This window comes from Cuculus canorus, chromosome 6 (genome assembly GCF_017976375.1).
Source record: "Cuculus canorus isolate bCucCan1 chromosome 6, bCucCan1.pri, whole genome shotgun sequence".
Classification (NCBI taxonomy): domain Eukaryota; kingdom Metazoa; phylum Chordata; class Aves; order Cuculiformes; family Cuculidae; genus Cuculus; species Cuculus canorus.
In genome coordinates this window covers 29245734-29267858 of record NC_071406.1, presented here as the reverse complement: position 1 = coordinate 29267858, position 22125 = coordinate 29245734, and the positions used below count along the sequence as shown (strand labels likewise).

Here is a 22125-nt window from a genome sequence, read left to right as displayed (position 1 = left end):
GTTTTAGAACATGTGAGTAAACACAGAAGCACTTGCAGGATTACGCCCTTGAGGAGCAATGGATAAAACTGACTCTCCTAAAGATTTTGAGTTTTTCAACTGGACAGTGGTTTTAATCCAGTATTTATGTATTTTTATTTTTTTTTAGGGTTCTTTGTGCAAATATTTGAGTCTCCACACAAGTGACTGGGTGAGCTCCTGTCGTTTGGCACACTCTATAACTAGGGGCTTGGCGTACCTGCACACGGAGCTACCTCGAGGAGGTAAGGCCAGGAAAGGCTGCTGAGATGTTCAAGATAGTCAGCTCTCAGGTAGTAGATTCCTGCCTTTCTGTTTTCCATGCAACAGTATGGTGAGTAGGAAATGATGAATGCAAATGGAGATTACTTGGAACTTCTGATATGTTCAGTCCTTCTGAATGGTCTCACCTTATGGGCTGCATCTGCGATGCTTGTATGAAAACGCAGAGTAAAAGCCAGCAGAGGCTGAGAGAAAAGCGAGAGGAGGAGGCAGAGTTGTGCACTGCTGCTGTGTCATGGCAACAGATTAACGAAGACCTGAAGCACTGGATGTCTGTCTAACAGAAAGCAAACAGATGGGGTGTTCTGTTTGTTTTTGCAGTTCAGACACAAATCACCAAAGCAGTTTTTAGTTTGTGTGTGAACTGTATACACAAAGACAAATAATTAAATCTTCTAACCCCACTGTAGTTTTATTTATCATATCTCTTGATTTTTGTCTAGGGATGTGGGCCTGGTCTTCGCTGTGTACAAAGGATACTGGTGGACTTACAGTGTTCTATTAGAGCATCGGATGTGAAAATATGTTGATTTTTATTTTTGTATCTCTGCTTGCATGCTTCAGCCAGCATTTCAGCAGCTGAAGTATCATTATTATAAAGCAGATATTCTGAGATATGTGATGTATCAGGCTGCAGAATATGGCATGGCACTGAAGTGTTAGCTTTTTGGCAGTAAATAAAAGTGTGGTAACTTTAATTTTACATTAAAGTAATTTAATTTTACATTAAACTTTAATTTTACATTAAAGTGCTAATGTTTGAATTAAAATTCCAAACCATATAGCTGAAATGTTAAACATCAGCTCTAGCGAAGGATAACAACTGAAGATGCTGTTAAAATTGCAAGGCTGGAAATACCTAAATCAGTATACGTATGTGTCACTGAAACTGCAGCTATCATCTTAACTTCATTATTTTGAAATGTGCAGACAGGTGTGTCCATTAGCAGCCAGAAAAGGTGTAAACCTTCCATCCTGAAGAAGAGACAGCTGTGGGCTGGTCTGTGAATGCTAGGAAGGAACTCATGGAGTAGAATAAATTCCACAGTAGAATTGGTTCTACGGTGCTGGCTGCTTTACTAACAAAATAAATTGCATATAAATTAGGAACATCTGAGGTTATTCTTTGGAAAAGATCAGATCCTTTGCAAGACGAATGTGTTCAGAGTCTCTGGAATAATGTTGTCTACGTATCTTCTGAATAGGCGCCAATTCTAATCATAATGTAAATTGTTGGTACCATATTTGACACAGGAGTGTGGATATGAGAGAGAGCATTTGGAATGGCTGTCAGGGCTGTGGCAGCAGATCTGTGCTTAAATACACACTGTCTCCCCTGCCAAAATCATGCTGAAATATCCCTTGGAAAGAAGCTTATTGGCAAACACGGAAACTGTATATAGCAGTAGCCTAATACATTGTATAGATAGAATGAAACTCTGAATTTCAGTCAGTTTTCTATAGATAGCTCATTTTAAGAAGCAAAAACATTAGCTTTCTAAAAGAAAAGTTGATTTTCTGTTTATAATAGCTGAGCAGACATAACAAGGTTCTTCATTTTGTCAAACAGTAGAACTGCTCAAATAATAACAAGCTCTTCCATATGTCCAAACAGACCATTACAAACCTGCAATATCCCATCGTGACTTGAACAGCCGCAATGTTCTGGTAAAGAATGATGGAACATGTGTAATTAGCGATTTTGGACTCTCCATGAAGTTAACTGGAAACAGATTGGTACGCCCAGGTGAGGAAGATAATGCAGCCATTAGTGAGGTAAGTATAAGTGAAGATAAACCAGTGTATCAAGGAAGACAAATTGGTATGAAAGTAACGCTGAGAAATAGTTGTTTCTGTTTTTACAAGGAGAATTTTAAGGTGGTACAATTCCTGTGAGGGGGAATTGCTACAATATGGGTGAGAAATGGCTGAAACCTTGATAGAAAGAAACTGCTTTTATTCTCAAAACACTCAAAAACGAACCTGGTATTTTGAAAGGTGATAGACTATCAGCCTCAGAGACTGAAGCTTTCTCTGTGAGATGTGAGAAGACACAAGGTAGTTTTGGTTGCTGTGTTGTTTGTCATGATGCGGTATAGGTCCATTCAGTCTTCTGCTGCAAACATTCACTGAAGACCAAACATTCTTTGGTGGCTTTGGTATTAATTTTTCTAGAATGGTGACATACTGCATTCTACATCCTACCACCATCCCTGTGCATCATCTGAAGTTTCCTGGTCTTTAAATGGATTTGTCTGAGAGAGAGTAGGTGCAGGTAGAAAGACATGGACCAGCTGAGAAAGAACAGGGACAAAGTTAACAGGGGATGCTTCAAAGAGTACTTTATGGGAAAGATTGAACAGTGAGGGTTGTTTAGGGAAGTAAAGACTGAGACAGGTCTTCAAGTATGTAAACAGCTGCTACAAAGAGAAAGGAATAAACTGTATTCAGTGTGGATAGAACAAGAGGTAGTGGGATTATGTTGCAGGAGAGAAAATTTAGGTTAGTTAGGAAGAAATCTTTCTAATCTGTAGAAGGCAGCCAAGGTCTGGAATGGACTGCTGAGGAAGGCTATATGGATTTGGTATCATTTTATGAATTTAAGGAACAGATTGGGAAAACATCTGCTAGGAGTGGGTTAGAATGGATGCTGGGAAGAAGAAACCAGTTTCTTAAGCTTTCTTTTTTATGATGCTGTGATTTTTTGTTGGTTTTTGGGCTTTTTGTTGTTGTTTTGTAGAAGCATGAATGCATTGACACCTGAATATAGGCTACTGAAGTACAGTGAGACTATTTAAAACAAAGAGTAAAAGTCCCCAGTGGTTCGGGATATTTGTTGGCTTTGTGCTTTTACAGAAAACCTTTACATTTCATTCAAAGAATGTGTTTGGCAGCGCTCATCACCTTCCCTTTGAAAGCAAGTGCTCCATTAATAATACCTATTGCACAGGTCCTCTTTTTAGAGCTCCCCTTTTTGAACAAAGAAACGGGGAAAGCACTGTTTAAAATGCAGGGATATGGAACAGTCCCGTGACAAAATGCTGTCCTACATGTACCAATGAGTGATTGCTCTAACCTAGCATATTTCCTAGTGGAAATGAATGGATATCTTCCAAAGCTGTTAGTAACCGTTGGCCATGCAAGATGTGAGGGAGAGTCTTGCTGACAGTCCAGGAACAGAGAATGAGTTCCTTGTTTAGCAGCATCCTCTTCCATAAGTAACACTTCTGTTAACATCATATTGCATATGAGAACACTGAATAAGGGACAAAATTACTTTGATTTAGTACATACAAAAAAGTGACAGAGTAAGGGGAAGGGATTTATTATGAGCTCCTAAGCTGTGTTTCGAAGCTGAGGACATTGATTAGAAGAGAACTGCATTTTCCTTAAATGTAAAAAATATCAAACAGAGTAGGGTATTAAAAAAAAAAGTCTTATTTGGAAATTACTTCCTGTTCTGAAGCTTGACTTTTATGCTTTTCTAGGTTGGTACGATCCGCTATATGGCCCCAGAAGTGCTTGAAGGAGCAGTGAACTTGAGGGACTGTGAATCTGCTTTGAAACAAGTAGATATGTATGCACTTGGCCTTATCTACTGGGAGATATTTATGAGATGTACAGACCTCTTTCCAGGTAAATAAAAGAACTGGAAAAAACAGTAGTAGTAGGAAGTGGTACCAGCAACCATAGCTACTCCCTGGTCATAGCTTTTTAAAGTGAAGAAGGGAAATAATTTTCAGAGTTGTTTTTGCCATTAAGTCGGTGCCATCTAGCGTTCAACACGATTGTTGTCAGTACTGGTAGTGTGTAGCACGGTTCGTGCTGAAAGACTTTAAATTACCTATTCAGGTGGTTTGCAGAACTCATGGAAAGTGCATTTTTAGCATTATTATTATTGTTGTTGTTTGTTTATTTTTTTATTAATTTTTTAAATTATTTTTATTATTATTGTCCAGAGTTTACAACAATTGAGAGTTGGGCTGATGGCAAAGACGGTACTTTCAGTTCTTAGAACTGATAAAAGTGCCTGAGGTGTCTTTCAGGCTTTCCTCATGAAAGAATGAACAGGAAAGTGCTGTGATTTAATGTAGCCTTTTGTCAGTCATACTTTTACTTATGAATAGTGACATTGAAAATAAGAGGAAGTAGACTTTTTAAAATTTAGCACAATGATTGTGAGATTGTGTCATATCCACTGTCTTCTTCCTACGACAGAGCATATAGAGTTAATCTGGCATGCAGCATTCTCTCTGTAGTCAAACAGCTGCACTTTATATGCAGAGACCTGTAATCTCGCTGGGCTTCCACCCAAATGGAAGTACACAAATATATTCAGTCAGTGACGTTTCACAGAAATTAGGTGTCATCCTCAGGCTCTAAGACATTCTGAACATGCCACTCAACCAGGAAAGTCTGAAGATGGTATCCTTTGAGAAGCTGCTGAACAATGCTGAATTCATCTGCTCTTAATTCAACTTTTTTTCTATGAAGCTAGGCTTTGGGGGAAGGTGGAGTACCTCTCAGTAGACAACAACTTTGATAGTACCTTTCATCACCTGAAAGACCTTGTTCTGTCTTTTAATCAGTGATTATTTTTTATCTCTTTCTTTCTTTCTGTTGCTAACAGGGGAATCTGTGCCAGAGTACCAGATGGCTTTCCAGACAGAAGTCGGAAACCATCCCACTTTTGAAGATATGCAAGTCTTGGTGTCTAGAGAGAAGCAAAGACCAAAATTCCCAGAAGCGTGGAAGGAGAACAGCCTGGTAAGATAGAATATTGTCAAAGAAATTATCATTTCACCAACTATGGGATCTAATAACTACTTAAAAGCAATTTTTTAATATGTTCTTTTTTAAAAACAATATTGTTATCATTTAAGGAGTGGGAGCTGCTTCTGTCAGAACTGGTAAATATTGAATTCAGTTCCTAAAAAGCTATTGACATGAAAGCTAGATTCCTTTTAAGGAAAATACAATCATTATTATTGGATGCTGAAGTGCGATACACAGAAGATAACTTGGTATATTAGTTGTTAGACAATAGCTGTAGTATTAGGTATGAAGTGCCCACATGTTCTCTGTATGTTTGATGAGAAACATAGAGCATTTTCTGCTTTTTGACATCTTATGAACTAGTAACACCCTAAAATAGTTGGCAAAAAATGTGAATATTCTCTTCCAAAACTAAAGTCTATAAACTTTATTATAAACTTCTTACGAGGTAATATAGTTCTCAGAATTTGCAGAGGATACAGCTTATAGCAATCGTTTCATTATATCTGCATTAGAAATTTTATATGGCTTGATTTGATCTGCAATTTTTTTTTTCAAGACTATAAACGTAGTACTGTTGTTTGTTGTTTTGAATTAGTATGGCTGTGGCTTAAAGTCTTGCTTGCTGCTGCAGGCCAACAAGTTACAGCAAGACAGCTGAACTCTGGTAAGAGTCTGTGCGCTTGCTTTCATCTGCAGCAAAGGTGAAGTAATGTGAATCCCCTCAGCTTAGCAGGGGTTGTTTGCCTTTTATTGCAAGGAAAATGAGATGCAAACAGTTACTGGGTTCTACCTGATACACAGTGACTTATTTAAGCTAAAATAGTTAGATTGCGAGTATGAAAATGACATATTTGACTCTTATTTTAGAAGATGCTTCTAGTTATTTCCTTACTGAAATTCTGCCCTTCAATCTTTAGAGACTGCTCGTTGATAAGTACGTAGCCACTGGGTAGATCATGGGGAGCCCGAGGTCTAATCTATGCTGGTACTTGTGAAGATGCATAAAACCATTTTCAGAGAGGAGCGTAGCCTCCAGTATTAACACTGTCGTAAAACATGTTGTAACTGAGTTGAGAGCTTTATAGAGTAGTTCTTTTATTGAACGCTTTTGGCCAGCCAGTCAAGGGAGAGCGGGGAATCCACACCCAAATTATATAGGAAATCAAGCAGCGACTCTTTTAACTATAGCCATGTTGGCAAGTTGCAGTGTTGGAAGAACCAAGCTTGACAGCTGTTTTTGAAGACAGTTATAACTAAAACAGTTCAAGAAGGTTTGTTTTGTTTTGCTGACTACTGTTTTAAATGTTAATTATGTTCTAACAAGCTGGTAGACTCCAACATGATTAAACACTGAGCCGGTAAAGATCCCCATATTTAAACTGCCTGACACAATGTTTGTGTTGTCACTAATTTTTTTTTTTTCCAAAAATTCAAAATGATTATAGTAATAATGATGGTAAGTCAAGTCCGGCTCTTAAGGATGTATCTGTGCTTTTGCTTTAAGAGAAAAGAAAGCTAAATAAACAATCTGTAGTTCTCTTGTGGATATTAAACAACCTGCACAACCTAGAACAGTCTAGGATAACATCTGAATGAGAAAATTAAGCTCCAGATAACCTCACCCTAGACCCAGGTACTAACCTCCTATATCTAATGCGTGGAATAAAACACTTTTGTCTGTTTAAATCTATGCTGGCATGTTGGGTTACAACACTTCTATGCAAACTCATGTATTAGAGAAATGTATTTGCCATTTTCATTTGAGAAATGCAAATGAAAAGCAATGATTTATTTTTTAGATCACATAGTTAAGGATCTCAATATGTTGTGGAAAGCTAAATTTATGATTACCTGTGCAATCTGAGACTGTTTCTTGAACTTATGTGTTATGATACAGACCTTGATTAGCAGTATTCTTTTTCACAGTAGAAATCAACCATCTGAGCAGATGATATGCCTAAAATAATGTGAGACCTATAAGCTGAGCTGGGATGTTAGCAGCATTCTTGTCTCATTTCCCAAAGCTGAAGCAGAGCCCAAGCTTGACTTCAAAGGTCAGAACTGAAGGACAACAGAATAAAAGAATGCAGATTTCCTGTCCCTCCTATGTTTTTTTTAATGAGTGCTAGAACTTCTAAATAGTGCTGTTTAGTATAGATGTCTTTGAATCCGAAATTACTAGAAAACACATTTCTGTGGTAGTTACGAAGCTCTAGAACTTCAGTTTTGTTAACTGTCAGTACAGTCATCACTGTGCTCCTTTCATGATCCTTAAAATATCAAAAGGAAATGGTCTGCTAGAAAAGAGGCAATATTAATTTAAACACTGGTTAAAATTACTGGTGGTGAATCCTGCTGGGGAGAACAGGGGGCAAGACAGAACAAAGGGGCAAGAAAGGGGATTAAGGTGTCCATTGACTTACAGGGATGTCTGAATTGTGACTAAATGAAGTCCTAAAGGCTGAATAAAGGCTTTTTATTCTGGGAGAGAAAATGGATCCAATACACTATCCTGTTGTTGTCCCTGAGGGTGCTCTTAGACTCATGTCCCTCAGCTAAGAGAGGCGTAGGTGCTTACCGCCTTTTCATTCTGCTGGGGGAAGGGAGATGAAAGATTCGTTTGTGTGAGAGCTCATCCCCACCTGTGCAGCCGTAGCTGCATCATAAGCAACAGTGACTCGCCAGGTGCGAGTGATGCCAGGAGCCGCTCTGTGGGCGAGGAGCTCTTGGCTAGCCTGCAGAGCTAGTCCCAGCTCTCCCTGCCAGAACTGAACAAGGCAGTTCTGGCACAGAGACAGTCAGTGGGGCCCTCTGAAAGCTGTAGTGCTCAGCTGGGAGTGGGCACAGTCACTGGTGCTGGAGAGGTTAAAAAGCGGGGCTGTAGAAGTGAGATGTTTTGGAAAACTCTATCCTATCCATGGACCATAGTTTGGCAGCAGAGGCCAATAAAAGTCGGCCTGGTTTTTGTACTCTGGATGCAGTGGAAGCAGAAGCGTTCAGTGCTTATAATTTCAGTTCTCTCCTTTCCAGGCCTCTGACCATATGGCACTGTGTTTTGGAGGTCTTGAGCTCCAATTCTGACTGCATCGTTCACCCCACAGAGTGATCCCAGGAAAGTCTGTCTGTTTCTTTCTCCCATGTGTAAAACAAGGGCAGCAGTGATCTCCTCCCACAGAACAGACAAATTCACTGATATTTATGAGGCATTTGGACATTAGAGCAAGAAAAGCATGATGAAATGAGCAAGGTTGTGCTATTTGCATGCAGTGCAGGGAAGCAAGGCAGGCACCATTAGCTAAATCGTGAGGATAACGACAGTGTTTCCAGAGTATCATCAATCCTTAGTGTACAGCTTTCATAGGGCAGGTGGAGTGAGCGGAGCATGCACACAGCAGCGAGGGCTGGCTGAAGGTTGTAAGGACAATGGTGAATGCAGCTTTTCCTACATAGTTGTCTTCCTGGTTGGTGTGTGTGACGTATGATAATGTTAGTGCTGCACATTGCTATTCGTAGGGTCAACCAGCTTTGAAGGAAACAGTGTGTCTTCCATTTCTCTTTCTCACCAGCTTGTGACTAGTTCATGCTATCCTAAAACAGTATATGAGAAGCACAATATAAAGGGGAAATAAGACAAAGCGGGTTTGTTTGTTTGTTTGTTTGTCTCCTGGCAGGCTGTGAGGTCACTTAAAGAAACAATTGAAGACTGTTGGGATCAAGATGCTGAAGCTCGACTAACAGCGCAGTGTGCTGAGGAGAGGATGGCAGAACTCATGATGATTTGGGAAAGAAATAAATCAGTTAGTCCAACGGTCAACCCTATGTCAACTGCCATGCAAAATGAGCGGTAAGAAGAGAAAACTTTTGGTTTTACTCAGCAGCGAATGCCCAATATGATGCTCAGCTCGCTCCAGGAAGGAAGCTAGAGCGTGCTGCTAGATTAACATTTCTGCAGCCATGCATTGGGTGTGTGTTACATGAGCTCATCTGTATATGGGTATTGTATGATGCAATCTTGATTGCCTGTGTTTATAAGATCTCCTATATGTCTCCAGAATTCAAGTGTCTTTTATGTAAACAACAGTACTTCTCACAGAGAGGCCTTTTAAACTGAGCTTAGGCAAACTGTCCAAACAGGCTTCCAAAGATACGAAGTGACGATGAGTTGTCTTTAAGGCCTCTTCTTAAATGATGCATAAAACTTTGTTTTAAAATGTTCTTTTAAAAACTGTGACTTTTCAGGCAATATGAGTTCAGGGAATCACCGAGTCTCAAAACTGTGGCTTTTCGGTTAAAGAACCACAGGGCCATTGTTTAAGTCATTGTTATTCTGACCCCAGGGAGATAAGTGCTGTGCATTCTCTGCTTATGTGTTATCCAGAGGGAACGAGAATATGCAGAACTCACATTAGTGCTTAATATTATGCACTAGATATCTGGATTTGGGAGAAGAGTAGTGTTGCTATATGTGGCAATCTTTATTGCAATTAAAAAAAAAGAGTTCAAATTGTAGAATTCCTAAGCTGTTAAAATAACAGATTTTTGTCATGGTTTAGGACCTTGTGACTTTTTCCTCAAGATCACTTTCTCCATCTTGTGTGTTGAGTTCTTGTCACCTTCCTTTGGCATCACTTTTCTGCAGCTAGAACAATACCTTAGCAGTGGACCGGACCCACAGCATATTGGACAAATGGAAGAAAATTACCATTATCTGACTTAGTTTATAAACAACATCCATGACAAAATTGCTGTCCTGGTAAAAACAATTTTCTGCTACACGGAATTTTTCAAGGAAGTTACTGAAGGATCTCAGTTTGTACTGTGTCTGCCTTTAGTTTGTGCATGAAAAGAAAGAGAAAGCCTTTCAGCTCTCTTAAATGAGAGGCTTTGTGATATAAGGTGATTTTTACATACATGATCTTAATATCACTTATTTTTTCTTAAAGGAATCTGTCGCATCATAGGCGTGTATCAAAGATAAGGCCGTATCCAGATTACTCTTCCTCTTCCTACATTGAAGATTCAATCCACCACACTGACAGCATAGTGAAGAACATTTCTTCGGAACATTCGATGTCCACTACACCATTGACTTCAGGGGAAAAGAACAGAAACTCCATTAACTATGAGCGGCAGCAAGCGCAAGCTCGCATCCCTAGTCCTGAGACGAGTGTCACCAGTTTGTCCACCAATACTACCACCACCAATACAACCGGCCTCACTCCTAGCACTGGCATGACCACCATATCCGAAATGCCTTATTCGGATGAAACTAACTTGCATACTACAAATGTCATGCAGCCAGGTGGGCCCACCCCTGTTTGTCTGCAGCTGACAGAGGAGGACTTAGAGACAAATAAATTGGATCCAAAAGAAGTGGATAAGAACCTGAAAGAAAGCTCTGATGAGAATCTGATGGAGCATTCACTGAAGCAGTTTAGCGGGCCAGACCCGCTCAGCAGCACTAGTTCCAGCTTGCTTTATCCGCTGATAAAACTTGCAGTAGAGGTGACAGGACAGCAGGACTTCACACAAACTGGCAATGGTCAAGCATGTTTGATTCCGGATGTCCCGTCTGCTCAGGTCTATCCTCTACCTAAGCAACAAAACCTACCCAAGAGGCCGACTAGCCTCCCCCTAAACACCAAAAATTCAACAAAGGAGCCACGGTTAAAATTTGGTGGCAAGCACAAATCAAACTTGAAGCAAGTGGAAACAGGCGTTGCCAAGATGAACACTATCAATGCTGCAGAACCTCATGTCGTGACAGTTACGATGAATGGAGTGGCTGGGAGAAGCCACAGCATAAACTCTCATCCTAGCACAACCCAGTATGCTAATGGGACAGTGCCGTCTGGCCAGACAACCAGTTCAGTAGCTCAGAGGGCCCAGGAAATGCTTCAGAACCAGTTCAGTGGAGAGGATAGTCGGCTGAATATCAATTCAAGCCCTGATGAACATGAACCCTTGTTGAGGCGGGAGCAGCAGGTTGGCCACGATGAAGGTGTTCTGGACCGCCTAGTAGACAGGAGAGAGCGACCACTGGATGGTGGCCGAACAAATGCCAATAACAACAACAGTAATCCGTGTCCAGTGCAAGACGCAGCTGCAGTCAGTATCCAGAATGTAGTGAGAAATCCTGGGCAGACCCAGACTAGAAGAGCACAGAGGCCTAATTCGCTGGATCTGTCCGCCACAAATAGTTTGGATAGCAGTAGCGTGCAGTGTAAGTGCCTGCAGGACTTGAACAGTTTCCATGACACTTCTTAACTTAATAATTTTGTATATCCGCTTGAACAGAAAATACTTCTGTCTCTCTTGTACTTCCTCAAAGCATGCTTACTAAATCCTGTATGAATTTAATTTCTATCAGCACAATTTCAGTCTTCTTAATTAAAGTCACGTCCCCATCAACTCCAGCACATTAGGTCACGGTCTTCCTTCCACGTACATGGAATAAATCTGTTCCTTTATAACCTATTTATGCTGACTCTAGGAAAGAGTAATTTCTAATTTCCATTATTCCTTGCAAGGCACCTACCTTGGCAGCTGCAAAGCGTATTGAAAAAGCTTCCTGTTTTTTTCCTTCAGGGACACGTTATACCTTCTTTTCCTTACTTCTCCTCATTCTCTTAGGAGTAGTTGACTCCAAGATGCATTCATTAAAATAATGTATTACAATAAGTACTTATACACTTCATTACTTATGCAGTAGCCCAGCCCAGATGGATGGTCAGACATTCTCTGCTTTGCTATCTGAGCTCCAAGAGTTATAACATTCCTTTGTCAGTTTACCGTGTACATATTAAAAATTAGTCAAAGTAGTTAGAGAAGGAATTGATTTTAATAGACTCCTTCAGAATAACTGCCTTAAGAGTTTTATGGCCAGAAATTTAAGAGGTTACAATGAGGCTCTCCTTTATGCAGTAAGAATATAATTGTGTAGTTAAATGAAGTTCATCCTCAGAGTTTTGTCTTTGGGCCTGTTGGAGCTGTTGGAAAGGCTTCCTTGTGTGCAGTTTTAAGAGATTATATTTCCAGAATGCACGGTAGCCTTTGAAAGGTGCTTGCGAGCCTCTGACTGTGTGTAGACAAACGCTGTGATTCCAGTGAGAGAATCTCAGGTGCCAGGCATGCTTGGAAAGAAAAACTTTAGAAACAAACCAGAGCAGATCTTTAAAGAAATGTAGTTGAATATGAATATTCAGCAGCGGAATGTTTAAACCTTCCTTTTAAGTAGGAAACGTTAATTTTTGTCTTAACATGTTGACTTGAGTTGAAATCTTACCTGAGGTAAAGGAAAAAGATTATATCAGTAAATGTCCTTAATTGAAGGGTAAGTTAAAAAAAGGGGTTGGAGGTTAAGCAAAGGGAAAGTTTTTTTAACAATCAGATTTTGTACTGCTGAGATTTTTGTCATGATTAAAGCTGGTTTTGCCACTCAGAATGCCAAATCCTGACTTAGGATCTTGACAGAGAATGGACCATTTTGTCCAGGTGAAATGCCTTGCCTGGTGCTGTAGGATTAGGAGACCTATGATTTAATGATGCTATTAAAAGCCTAGCCTTTGCCATCCTGTGGTAGCGACATTTTTTTGTACCTCCTATTACAGGTAATGTAAGATACAGTGATAGCAAAAGCCCCTCAAATGTCAAATGCTGATTCTGCTGTTTGATGCCAATGTGCATTCAAGGTAACACAAATTACTTCATTGAAGTAATTTCTGACAGAGGACAGACTCTGACCCCTTGTTGTAGTGGCAGCTGCAGCTGATGTACCCATCATGCCTCTGCCACACAGTTGCTGTCGTGTGATAAGATTTTGTTCTTTTTTTTCTGTTTTGCATGAGTAACAACCCTAGACTCTCTAATCTTATCTTCCTCATAATACTATTTTCTACTCTGTTTTTGTTTTTTTTGTTTGGTTTTTCTTTGTTTCGGTTTCAGTAGGTGACTCCTCACAGGATGGCAAATCGGGCTCAGGAGAAAAGATTAAGAAACGTGTGAAAACTCCATACTCACTGAAGCGGTGGCGTCCTTCAACGTGGGTCATCTCCACTGAGCCGCTGCACTGCGAGGTCAACAACAACGGCAGTGACCGGGCAGTCCACTCCAAATCCAGCACTGCTGTTTACCTTGCGGAAGGAGGCACTGCCACCACAATGGTATCTAAGGACGCAGGAGTGAACTGCCTGTGAAATACTTTAAAAGCCAACAAATGACCTTTTTTTTGCATTATTTGAAACAAACATGCAGAAGACATTTTAAAAAACTGCTTTCTCCTCCTGTCAGCAACCCCTATCAAGGACTCGCTTTAAATAGATTTCAGCTATGCAGAAAATTTTGGCTTATGCTTCCATATTTTTTATTTTGTTTTATTTTTTGAACGTTTTTGCACTTTTATTTAGTATCGCTAAAGTTAAGTCTGTCTGTTTTGACCACGGAATATATATATGTGTATCAAAAATGTGGTCTCAAAATATTTTTTTAAAAAAAAAGTAACAAAAAAAGTATTGCTGATAATCAGTTTGGACCAGTTTCTGAAGGTCACTAAGATCACAAGCAGACTATAAGACAGGTTTGACTGCAGTGGTGTCTTGTAACCATGTTTTGATTTCTGTGCACAAGCTAGTCTGTATATTTCTATGTTACAAAGTGTATTCTCTTTTGAACTCCCTATTTTTCTTGTGTCATGTTGAAATGTGCAATAGTCTGTAGTTCACACTACGCTTTATTGAAAAGTGTGTTTCTAAAACTGCCACATATTCCCCTTTTTGTATTTGTTAATTTTTCCCTGACAGTTGAGCAGTCAGCCGGTCATGGCAGGGAACTTTGCACACTGTAGCCAGCTTGAAACAGCTGCCTCTAACACATTGTGCTCTGAGGTGACAATGCATGAGTTTTCCCCAATTTGAAAGGGCTTTATAAAGAAAGAAACAAAAATATTCTGAGCTCAGTACCTTTCCTTTGATCCTTCCCAATCAAGATGTGTTTCCATTATAGTACTAGATGCCAGCCTGTGAAGTTCTGAATAACAAAACATTGAACAAATGTAAGGACACAATATCAGCCGTTTTCCCTTTTATTTTGTGTGCAGTTTCACCCCCTGGATTTATGTAAAAGCTTATTTAGATCGTTAATGATGTACATTGAAAAATTGATTTTATTCAGAAATCTCAATAACTGTCATACTTTAAAGCTCTCATGAAATAGGTTTTGAATGCATTTTGTTTACACAGAGAAAAAATCATGTATCTTATTTGGCACAAAACAGTTTTATGAGTCACAATCTTTCCTGATTTACCTCCCTACAGACAATCTGAGGTAAAATCAGCCTGATTACTTACACAGGTAGGTGCATCCTAATTGACTGTTGTTGCTGAGGTGAGTTGAAACTCGTCCTGCCTTCACAGTTCTTAGAGCCCCTCGTTCATCTTGTTAGAATTTATTGCATGCTTTTAAAATTCATGGTTATGAGTGTGTTTGGGGGGAGGGTTGGATTTTTTTCCCTCTCTTAGACCCTTCTTTCAGTTTGTGTGCACATTGCTTTTAGGTATCCATGAACAGGAGTATAGTATCTATTGAGATAAATTGGTTTTTAGCCATCTCAAGGAAACCTTGTCTTTTTTAGAATTATTTTACTGTCTACTGAAAGAAAATTTGTTTCCTTATTGGTCAGGACCTCCTCCCACCCAAGAAATATCCATCCACCTGAGAAGTATTCTTTCCAATTGAAGGCAATTCAGTAAAAACTATTTAGATAAAAAAAATATAACACATGTCAGTCTTTGGTACCGAGTAAAATTTTATCGCTGTATCTCAAAACTGGTGATGTTCAAAGAAAGAAAATCTATTCAGTCAGCCTGCCAAGCTCCGGTGGCAGGGTACTGGCAGCAACCAGTTGCCCCTCCAGCCTGTCTCCTTTCAGCTGATTGAAGCAGATGCTCTGTGCTTTCAAGCTCATTTGTTTCCTTGCTGTTAGATTATTTTTCCCCCGAAGTAAATTTTGCCAACCTTGTTCTTCTGTATCAGATGATACAACTAACATAATATATGCCTTGCTCTTTCTGATTATTGGTGTTTCCTAAACTCCCTTATTGATGATTGATTGCTATGATTTTCTCCTGTAATGCTTCTTAATGTTGCTTAGATATCTCCAAGAGGTAACTCTATAAATCCAGATTTTGTTTAACTGTAGTTGTAGAAATACAAGCCATGAGACACATTTTGGACTCCCTGTGTTCTTTGAGCACTAGTTCAAGTAGTAGCTCTTGTCTCTGAGGTGCAATTCTGTTACCCGCCTGTATAAATACAGTTATATCCCCCTTCTTCAGCCTTTCTCTGGTTTTACTTTTAATTCACTCTCCGGTTCCCCATCTGCTGCAATCTCGCATCCCAGATGTTGAAAACCTGCCAGTTGCTCAGCTGGGTTTCAAGACCTGAATCAGAATTTCTGGCTTCCTGTCCATAATGCTGGCGGAGTTTTTCTTCTCTTCTGGCCTTCTCCGTGTGAGTCTCCGTGTGAAGGGCGGTGTGTTGCTTTGTGGTGATCGCTGTCGTGCACATTGAAGATTCTTCACTTCTTTCCCAATGGCTTTTTGCCTTTCCTTGCATGTATCACCCGAGAGTGTTTCAAAATGCAGGCTGAAAAACATATTTAGGATATTCTCATCTTACTTGAAACACTTTGGGGGGAGAAAAAGTTGTTTGCTCTGACTGATGCTGCTTTCTGCTAAGACAGATTTGCACCAGTCCTTTAGCCTTTTTTTTCAGGGCAGTCCTTTGTAAGAATTCCCAACTTTTTATGTTCAATGAAATAATTTTAATACGAGATGAAAACCTTCTGCAGTTTTGCTTAAATATTCTTAAAGCAAACATATTAGTTTCTTTCCCTTTATCTATTTCTGTGACTTGCTGGAAGGCCTTTGGGATAAATTATACTTAGTAGAAAGCATTGGCTTTGCAATCTACCATGGATAAGTATGTTTTGATCATGTTACAAATCATGTACTTTATCACAAAATACCCTATAGATTAAATAGAGAAAAACTGTTTATTTTTAAGTGTCAGTCAGACTCTTCAGTAGGTACCAAAATATTGTAATTCTGCACATTTAGATGGGATCAGATTAGCAGTTTGGGTTTAGTGCTTCATTTAGTAATGCCCCTTTTTTGCTTAGAGCACATAATCCAATCTCCAAGGAATACTTTCTCTATAAATTAAATGATATTGAAATGTATCTCATACCACGGGGAATGATCCTTACCCGAACAAAGTACATGTAAGAGAGAGAATTCTACAGATCAGACACATGGGTAGTTGATAAATGTCTTATTATCAGGGGAGACAAGCGTGTTTTGTTTCTTTGTGGTGTGCTGTTGGTGGTTTTTTTAAGCAAAAAAGGGTAATGATGAAAGTTGATAATTTTCTATCAATTTCTCATGTATGTTGAAGACAAGATAAATATAGCAAAATGAAAATAGAATGATAGTGTAAATACCTGCGAATTGTGCCACTATCAAATAGGCAACAGTAGAATATTTGTTATGCTAATTTATAATGTATAGTTCAAGTAAAATGTTAGAACAAACACTTGTGATGTTTGTGTATATAAGCCAAGATCCAAAATTTTACTGGTTTTAGAAAATGATGTGTGAGTAGTAGCCAGAAGCGTTGCTTAGGTTGAAGCACTGTCTCCTTTTCCCTTTCCTGTAAGAGAGACTCGCCAATCTAACATGGTTTTTAGAATGTGAATTCTAACCATTTGATCAGGCATGCCTCAAAGTCAGATTGATTTTCTTCTAAAACTGATATTTACAAGTCAGATTATCTGCAACACTCCCCTGAATTTGCTTATAATGCTCTATTGCTTCACGTGCTATACAGTTATTGTTAAAAATGCCTTTCTTGAAACTCCCAAGATGCACTTAAATTGCACAGTTAAAGGTAAAGGAATTCCTAATTTAAAAGAAAACCAGTTGATATTTTCATCATTAGACTATTCTTAGAAACAAAGAACATTTCTGTTGGTGTTTTGCTTTCTTACTGCCATTATTTCTCTCCTGTTACAGAAAATTACTTAATTTTCAAAGGCCACATGGTTTCATTTTTTTCAGTGCACTGGGGACAAAAAACGAGGTGAGATGGATGCTGGCAGGTTTCAGGAAACAGACAACAAAAAATCCCTACCTTAGAAATATGTTTAGAAAGCACATGTGTTCCCAGCTGTTAACTTTCTCTAAATCTCTTTAATCCTACCTGCCTTACAAAGGAAAATGAGGGAATTCTGTATTTGTGTGGAAGAGATTATTTGGCCAAATTTAATAATAACAAACTGTTACTTATACAATGCATACATATTTTTTATATGCCTTTGTTTCAGTGTTCAGTGCATTTTGCTCTTTCCTTTTTTAAATGTTAAAAAAAAAAGTTCAGTAATATTGCTTTTTTTAAGTCTATGTTCAAATTATAATTTTCTTTCATGAAAAACACTCTTAAAGATCTTATGGAAAGTTCCAGCCTAATTAGGTAGAATTTTAAAATTCACATATTTAGTCCATACAGGAGAAATTAATTATGATGTCATTTTCGCTTGTAGAAAAGTGATGGCAGTTCCCATTGCTGAAAGAGGCTGGTTTTAAGTCATACAAATAATAATTACCCACCACAGTAATATATTCATGACCTGATGCCTATTGAAGAGAATTTAAATAGGGTTGATTACTCTATGGAAGTTGGATTATAGGCTGGACAGCTCAATATTTGGCATAAATTTGGATTATTTGAATTTTTGTCTAGTCTCCCACTCTCCATTTTAACAGGTAAATATACAAACCTCCTTTTTTAAAAGTGCGTATTATTTTCTGCTCAACTTTAAGCCTTTCTTCAGTGAAAAGCTGTACAGATCACAATGAAGCCAAATACATCTATTTTATGTAAACTCTGTATGTACGTAGATGCATATTTATGTTGTGCATGAATTCCAGGATTACATTCTGTGAGTTACAGCATCAGATGGTGGCTTGGTAGTAACGTTCTTTCCCCTATGCCAATTTTAAGTTGTTGTTCAAGCATCAGTGTAAAATTGGGCCAATACTGGGCACAACATCTCCCGTGACAGACTTGTCACTGATTGTTTAGGTGGAGTGGATTTACAAGAGAGAGAAGGTTGGGAGTGCACGTGACAAACTTTATCTGAAGCTAACTAATTTAAGGTACCTCTCTTAAAGATCAAAACCCAAAATACTGATAATTAATTATAATTTTTACAAGGCTTCTTTATGTAGTAGCTATAGTTACCTGTGTGGTTGCCATTTAAACATAAATTCTTTAGACCATTAAATCGGGTTACATTTTAAGCTTCTATATTGTCCTATAAAACTGTAGCTGTAGAAATACACTCTGTTTTGACCCCCCCAGCAGGTTCAGTTCTGAAGTGAAATAGTAAGAAATCAGATTTCTCCTTTCGGGGGGTTTCTTCTGCACTAACTGAAATTGGTAGAACTTCCGCTTGTGCAGACAGCAGGTGTAGGCGCTCCGTCCCGTCCCAGTGGGAGCTGTGTTTGGTACAAGGTGTCTGAAAGAACCAACAGAACCAAGTTGGTTGCTTGTCTGCCATCGATGACGAGCGAAGGAGGGCTGCGTTCTGCTGTTGGAGGTGTTAAAATGTTTCCTGGGAGGGTCAGCCCTGGGAAAGCTAAGGTGGAATGTGACACCGCATGGGCAAACCCTGGCTGCGGAGGTCTTGAGGGGTGTTAGGGGTGCCTGGGATCAGGCTGGCAGGCAGGTCAGTATGGGTGCCAGCAGCTGTGCCTGTTGTCAGGAAGCAGAACTGCACCATTGGGAGGGGAAGGTGTCAAGTTAAAACCTCACTCACACCAAAAGCCTTTCCTGTTGCTCTGGGCTTCACGCAGGTCGGATTCGGTGGCTGCCGTGGTGCGTTACTGATAGAGATTTCTTTTTCTGATTATTACCCGTTTCTGATTATTTCACTGTGGCTCAATCCACGTTTGTGCATAATAACCGGGAACTAGTCGGAGTTACGTTTATTTATAACGCAGTTTTGAGGTGTTTTTAAAAGCCTGTTGATCAGCAGTTGTGTGCATTTCAGGTCACTCACTTTGTTAACTTCAATGTGTAGGTTATGCTTCAACAGACACAGTAACTGCCAGGGTAAGGAAGGAATTTCTTGCAGTCTTCTGCAGATCTGCAAGAGGAGCACGCAGCCATCGGGCACAACGTCTTGCCTGGTAACTAATTTAAAGCAGAAATACGCCTTCAGAACTTCCTAGTTTCAAGGTCTCCCAAAAACCAATTTTTGTAGCCTATTCACTCGTTTTTTAGGACAGAGCAAAAATGTGTGAGGTTTGTTTCTAGAGCACTTGATTCACTTTTTTTCTTTTGGTGCTTCAGAACTGTATGATGAAGTATCGCACTTCTGTCTTGTTTATTCAAAAGGAAAGAAAATAGTAAATGTTTCTGTAGTTTGTAAAAAGTCACAAGAACAAAGAAGCAAGCAAGTCCAAGTTACAGCTGACTTTCATTTGTCACTTTTGAATTTCCTGGTTTGTGACTCTCCTCTCTCTTTTACACTGTTGAAATGTATTTTAAAAGGTTTATATGTAATGTTTCTTGTCTGCTTTTTGTCTCTAGAGGACAGTGTGCTCTATTCACATTTATATAAGCTGGAATAATATTTTGCAATCGCTGTTGAGTATTTTCCCCCAAAATGCAGTAGAAGAGGAAAGTGAACATGGCAAAGACTGATTTGTAGGGTTTGGTCTTCTGTAGAAGCTGAAATAAGGAGATGTGAAACTGCCATTTTCCTTGTGAAAGACTGTAAAGAGAGCATTACTTTCTGAGCGAGCTTTTCTGGGGAAGAGGGGGAGAAACCCTAGAATACAGAGTCTCATCAGAACCCTTTTGTTAACGGGTATTTTTGGTTTTTCTCTCAAATGACTGAGAAAATATCATGTATGAATTTATAAATAATTGCTTTCAGTTATTTCTTTTGTATAAGCTGCCCAGTACCCTTGCTATGCTGTACAAGTTGTGTTTCATGGAGCAGTGTGAGTATGAAATAAAAAGCTAATTTTTGGGTTTTTAATCATCTGTGGTTGCCACTATGAAAGCTGACATTGTTAAAGCCACTACAGAGTTTTCTATGAATACTTGTAAGAATTGCTTTGTTATATATAAACCTAAATAAAGAGATTGTATTGATACAGAGACATTGGATAAGAACATTTAAAAGGCTATTCTTTAGGTCTAAAAGAAAAGGCTTGCTGTAAAATGGTGCATTATTCCATTTATTAAAGATCATATTAATGACAAGAAGCATTTGGGTTCTGTGGAGTGTGTTTATGGTGTTACTGGCTATGAGTAATAAGAATGCTCGAGGAATGAGAGGAAAACCCCTGCTGCATCTGTGTTTGGTTGGGTGAAGGATAACGAATTACTTGATTACTGAGTGCTGGAGTCTCAGACACCTTAGCGTGTGACAGATTGCACTGCGCTGTCAGCAGGTAATAGGGTGCAATAATGAGGGCTTGCCGTCGCTACAGAAATGCAGTGCCCCTGCTTGCTTTTTTGCCCGTTCCCACCGATCAGCCAGCGAAGATACTTGTCCTGGCAACTAAACACAGTTTTGTAGGCATTTCAAAGCAGTAGGGCCTTTCCCAGCCTCTTGCCGCACCTTGTCTGTCTGCAGGGTTTAAATGCAGAAATAAAAGGTGGGGGGGGAGAAGAAAACAGGAGATAGAGGCATTAAAACTAAATGCCATTCTCCTTCAGTTTTGGTTGAGCTGTGCTTGGGTACTGCAGGACTGACGGCAAACGGGCTCGTGGGTGGAATACAGCAAGCTGCAACCTTTGCAGGTGGGACAAGAATTAAACTAGGAGGCCCCTATCCTTCCCACACAAACTACCACAAGGAGACAGTGTCGTGGCATTCTTACCAGCAGGAGCTTTGCCAGCTCAGAGCTCCTGTCCTGTCCAACAGAGCTCGAAGATGGGAATGAAGTCGGTAGAAGGGCCCTGCAGGTTTGCCCTGCTGCCTGTCCTCACCCAGGAGTTCGCCTCCTCTGCCTCTGGAAGGTAACGGGCAGGGAAGAGACAGTTCTTTTTTTCTACCGCTGTGTCCTTTGGTTTGTTTCCTCGTGTTTTTCAGCTGATGCAAGAACGTCACTTTGAAGGCATTTTCTGGGATTTCTCACTTTGCGATGAGGCGTTCTGTGGCAACGAAGGAGGCACAGACCTTGTGAACTCTAAGCATATTCTTTTAATCAGCACAGCATACAGGAGTCAAATTAAGTACTACTGGCATCTCTCATTCAGGCATATCTTTATACAGCTCTTCAGTTTTCCGAACTTCAGACAAACAGGATGGTTTGGGGTTTGTCTATTATAGACTCATGACTGTTTTCAGACATATCTCCAATTCACTTATTCCCAGGCAGTTTTTCCAGCTTGGCCTTCTCACACATTCAAGGTTCGTTATCCTGTGTGTCTATCTCAGAACACCTGGTATTTTTAATAATGTTTATTCTAATACGCTTGGTACCACCTTCATGCTTTATCTTAGTCCCAATTAATCTTCCATATACTTGGCGTTGCTCCCACAGAGCTCTTCCCCTAGTTTCCCCTCTTCCAGTCGTGCTGTGGGAGCTTCAAACTGAGTCGTTCATTGTAACTACCGCCCTAGGAATGGTAGATACACCATGCCAGTACACAGATGATGCTGTTCATTTGATCTCTTCTCATCTTTCTCGTCCTCTGTGTGACCCCGGTGTGAGGGAATTAATGCTCTGTGGCCTGATTGCCACGAAGGCGGTCCTGAGGCTTTAGGATGTAGATGCTTATGCACGTGGAGAACAGAGGGAAATGAATACAAAAAGGTCCCTAGGACCGAGTAGCAGCCCCGCTAAGTCACCTTCCCTGCCTGACCAGAAGGAAAATAACAAATCTTCAAAACAAGCCCTGTCTTTCTTTCCCTTTCTAGCCATCCAAATGCTCGCTGAGCTTTGAGGCAGCTCTTCTGCCTATGCGTGT

General features: G+C 39.7%; 1 protein-coding gene across 1 annotated transcript in view; it reads left to right on the top strand.

The window, feature by feature from the left end:
- Window positions 1-16992, top strand: part of BMPR2 (bone morphogenetic protein receptor type 2) — a 107850-nt gene extending 90858 nt beyond the window's left edge. The window contains exons 7-13 of the mRNA XM_054069872.1: window positions 149-263; window positions 1916-2076; window positions 3789-3936; window positions 4931-5067; window positions 8751-8923; window positions 10023-11302; window positions 13024-16992. Coding sequence (XP_053925847.1) covers window positions 149-263; window positions 1916-2076; window positions 3789-3936; window positions 4931-5067; window positions 8751-8923; window positions 10023-11302; window positions 13024-13274 — 2265 coding nt within the window. The 3' untranslated portion in view covers window positions 13275-16992. The remainder of the gene's footprint in view (window positions 1-148; window positions 264-1915; window positions 2077-3788; window positions 3937-4930; window positions 5068-8750; window positions 8924-10022; window positions 11303-13023) is intronic.
- Window positions 16993-22125: the final 5133 nt, after the last annotated feature.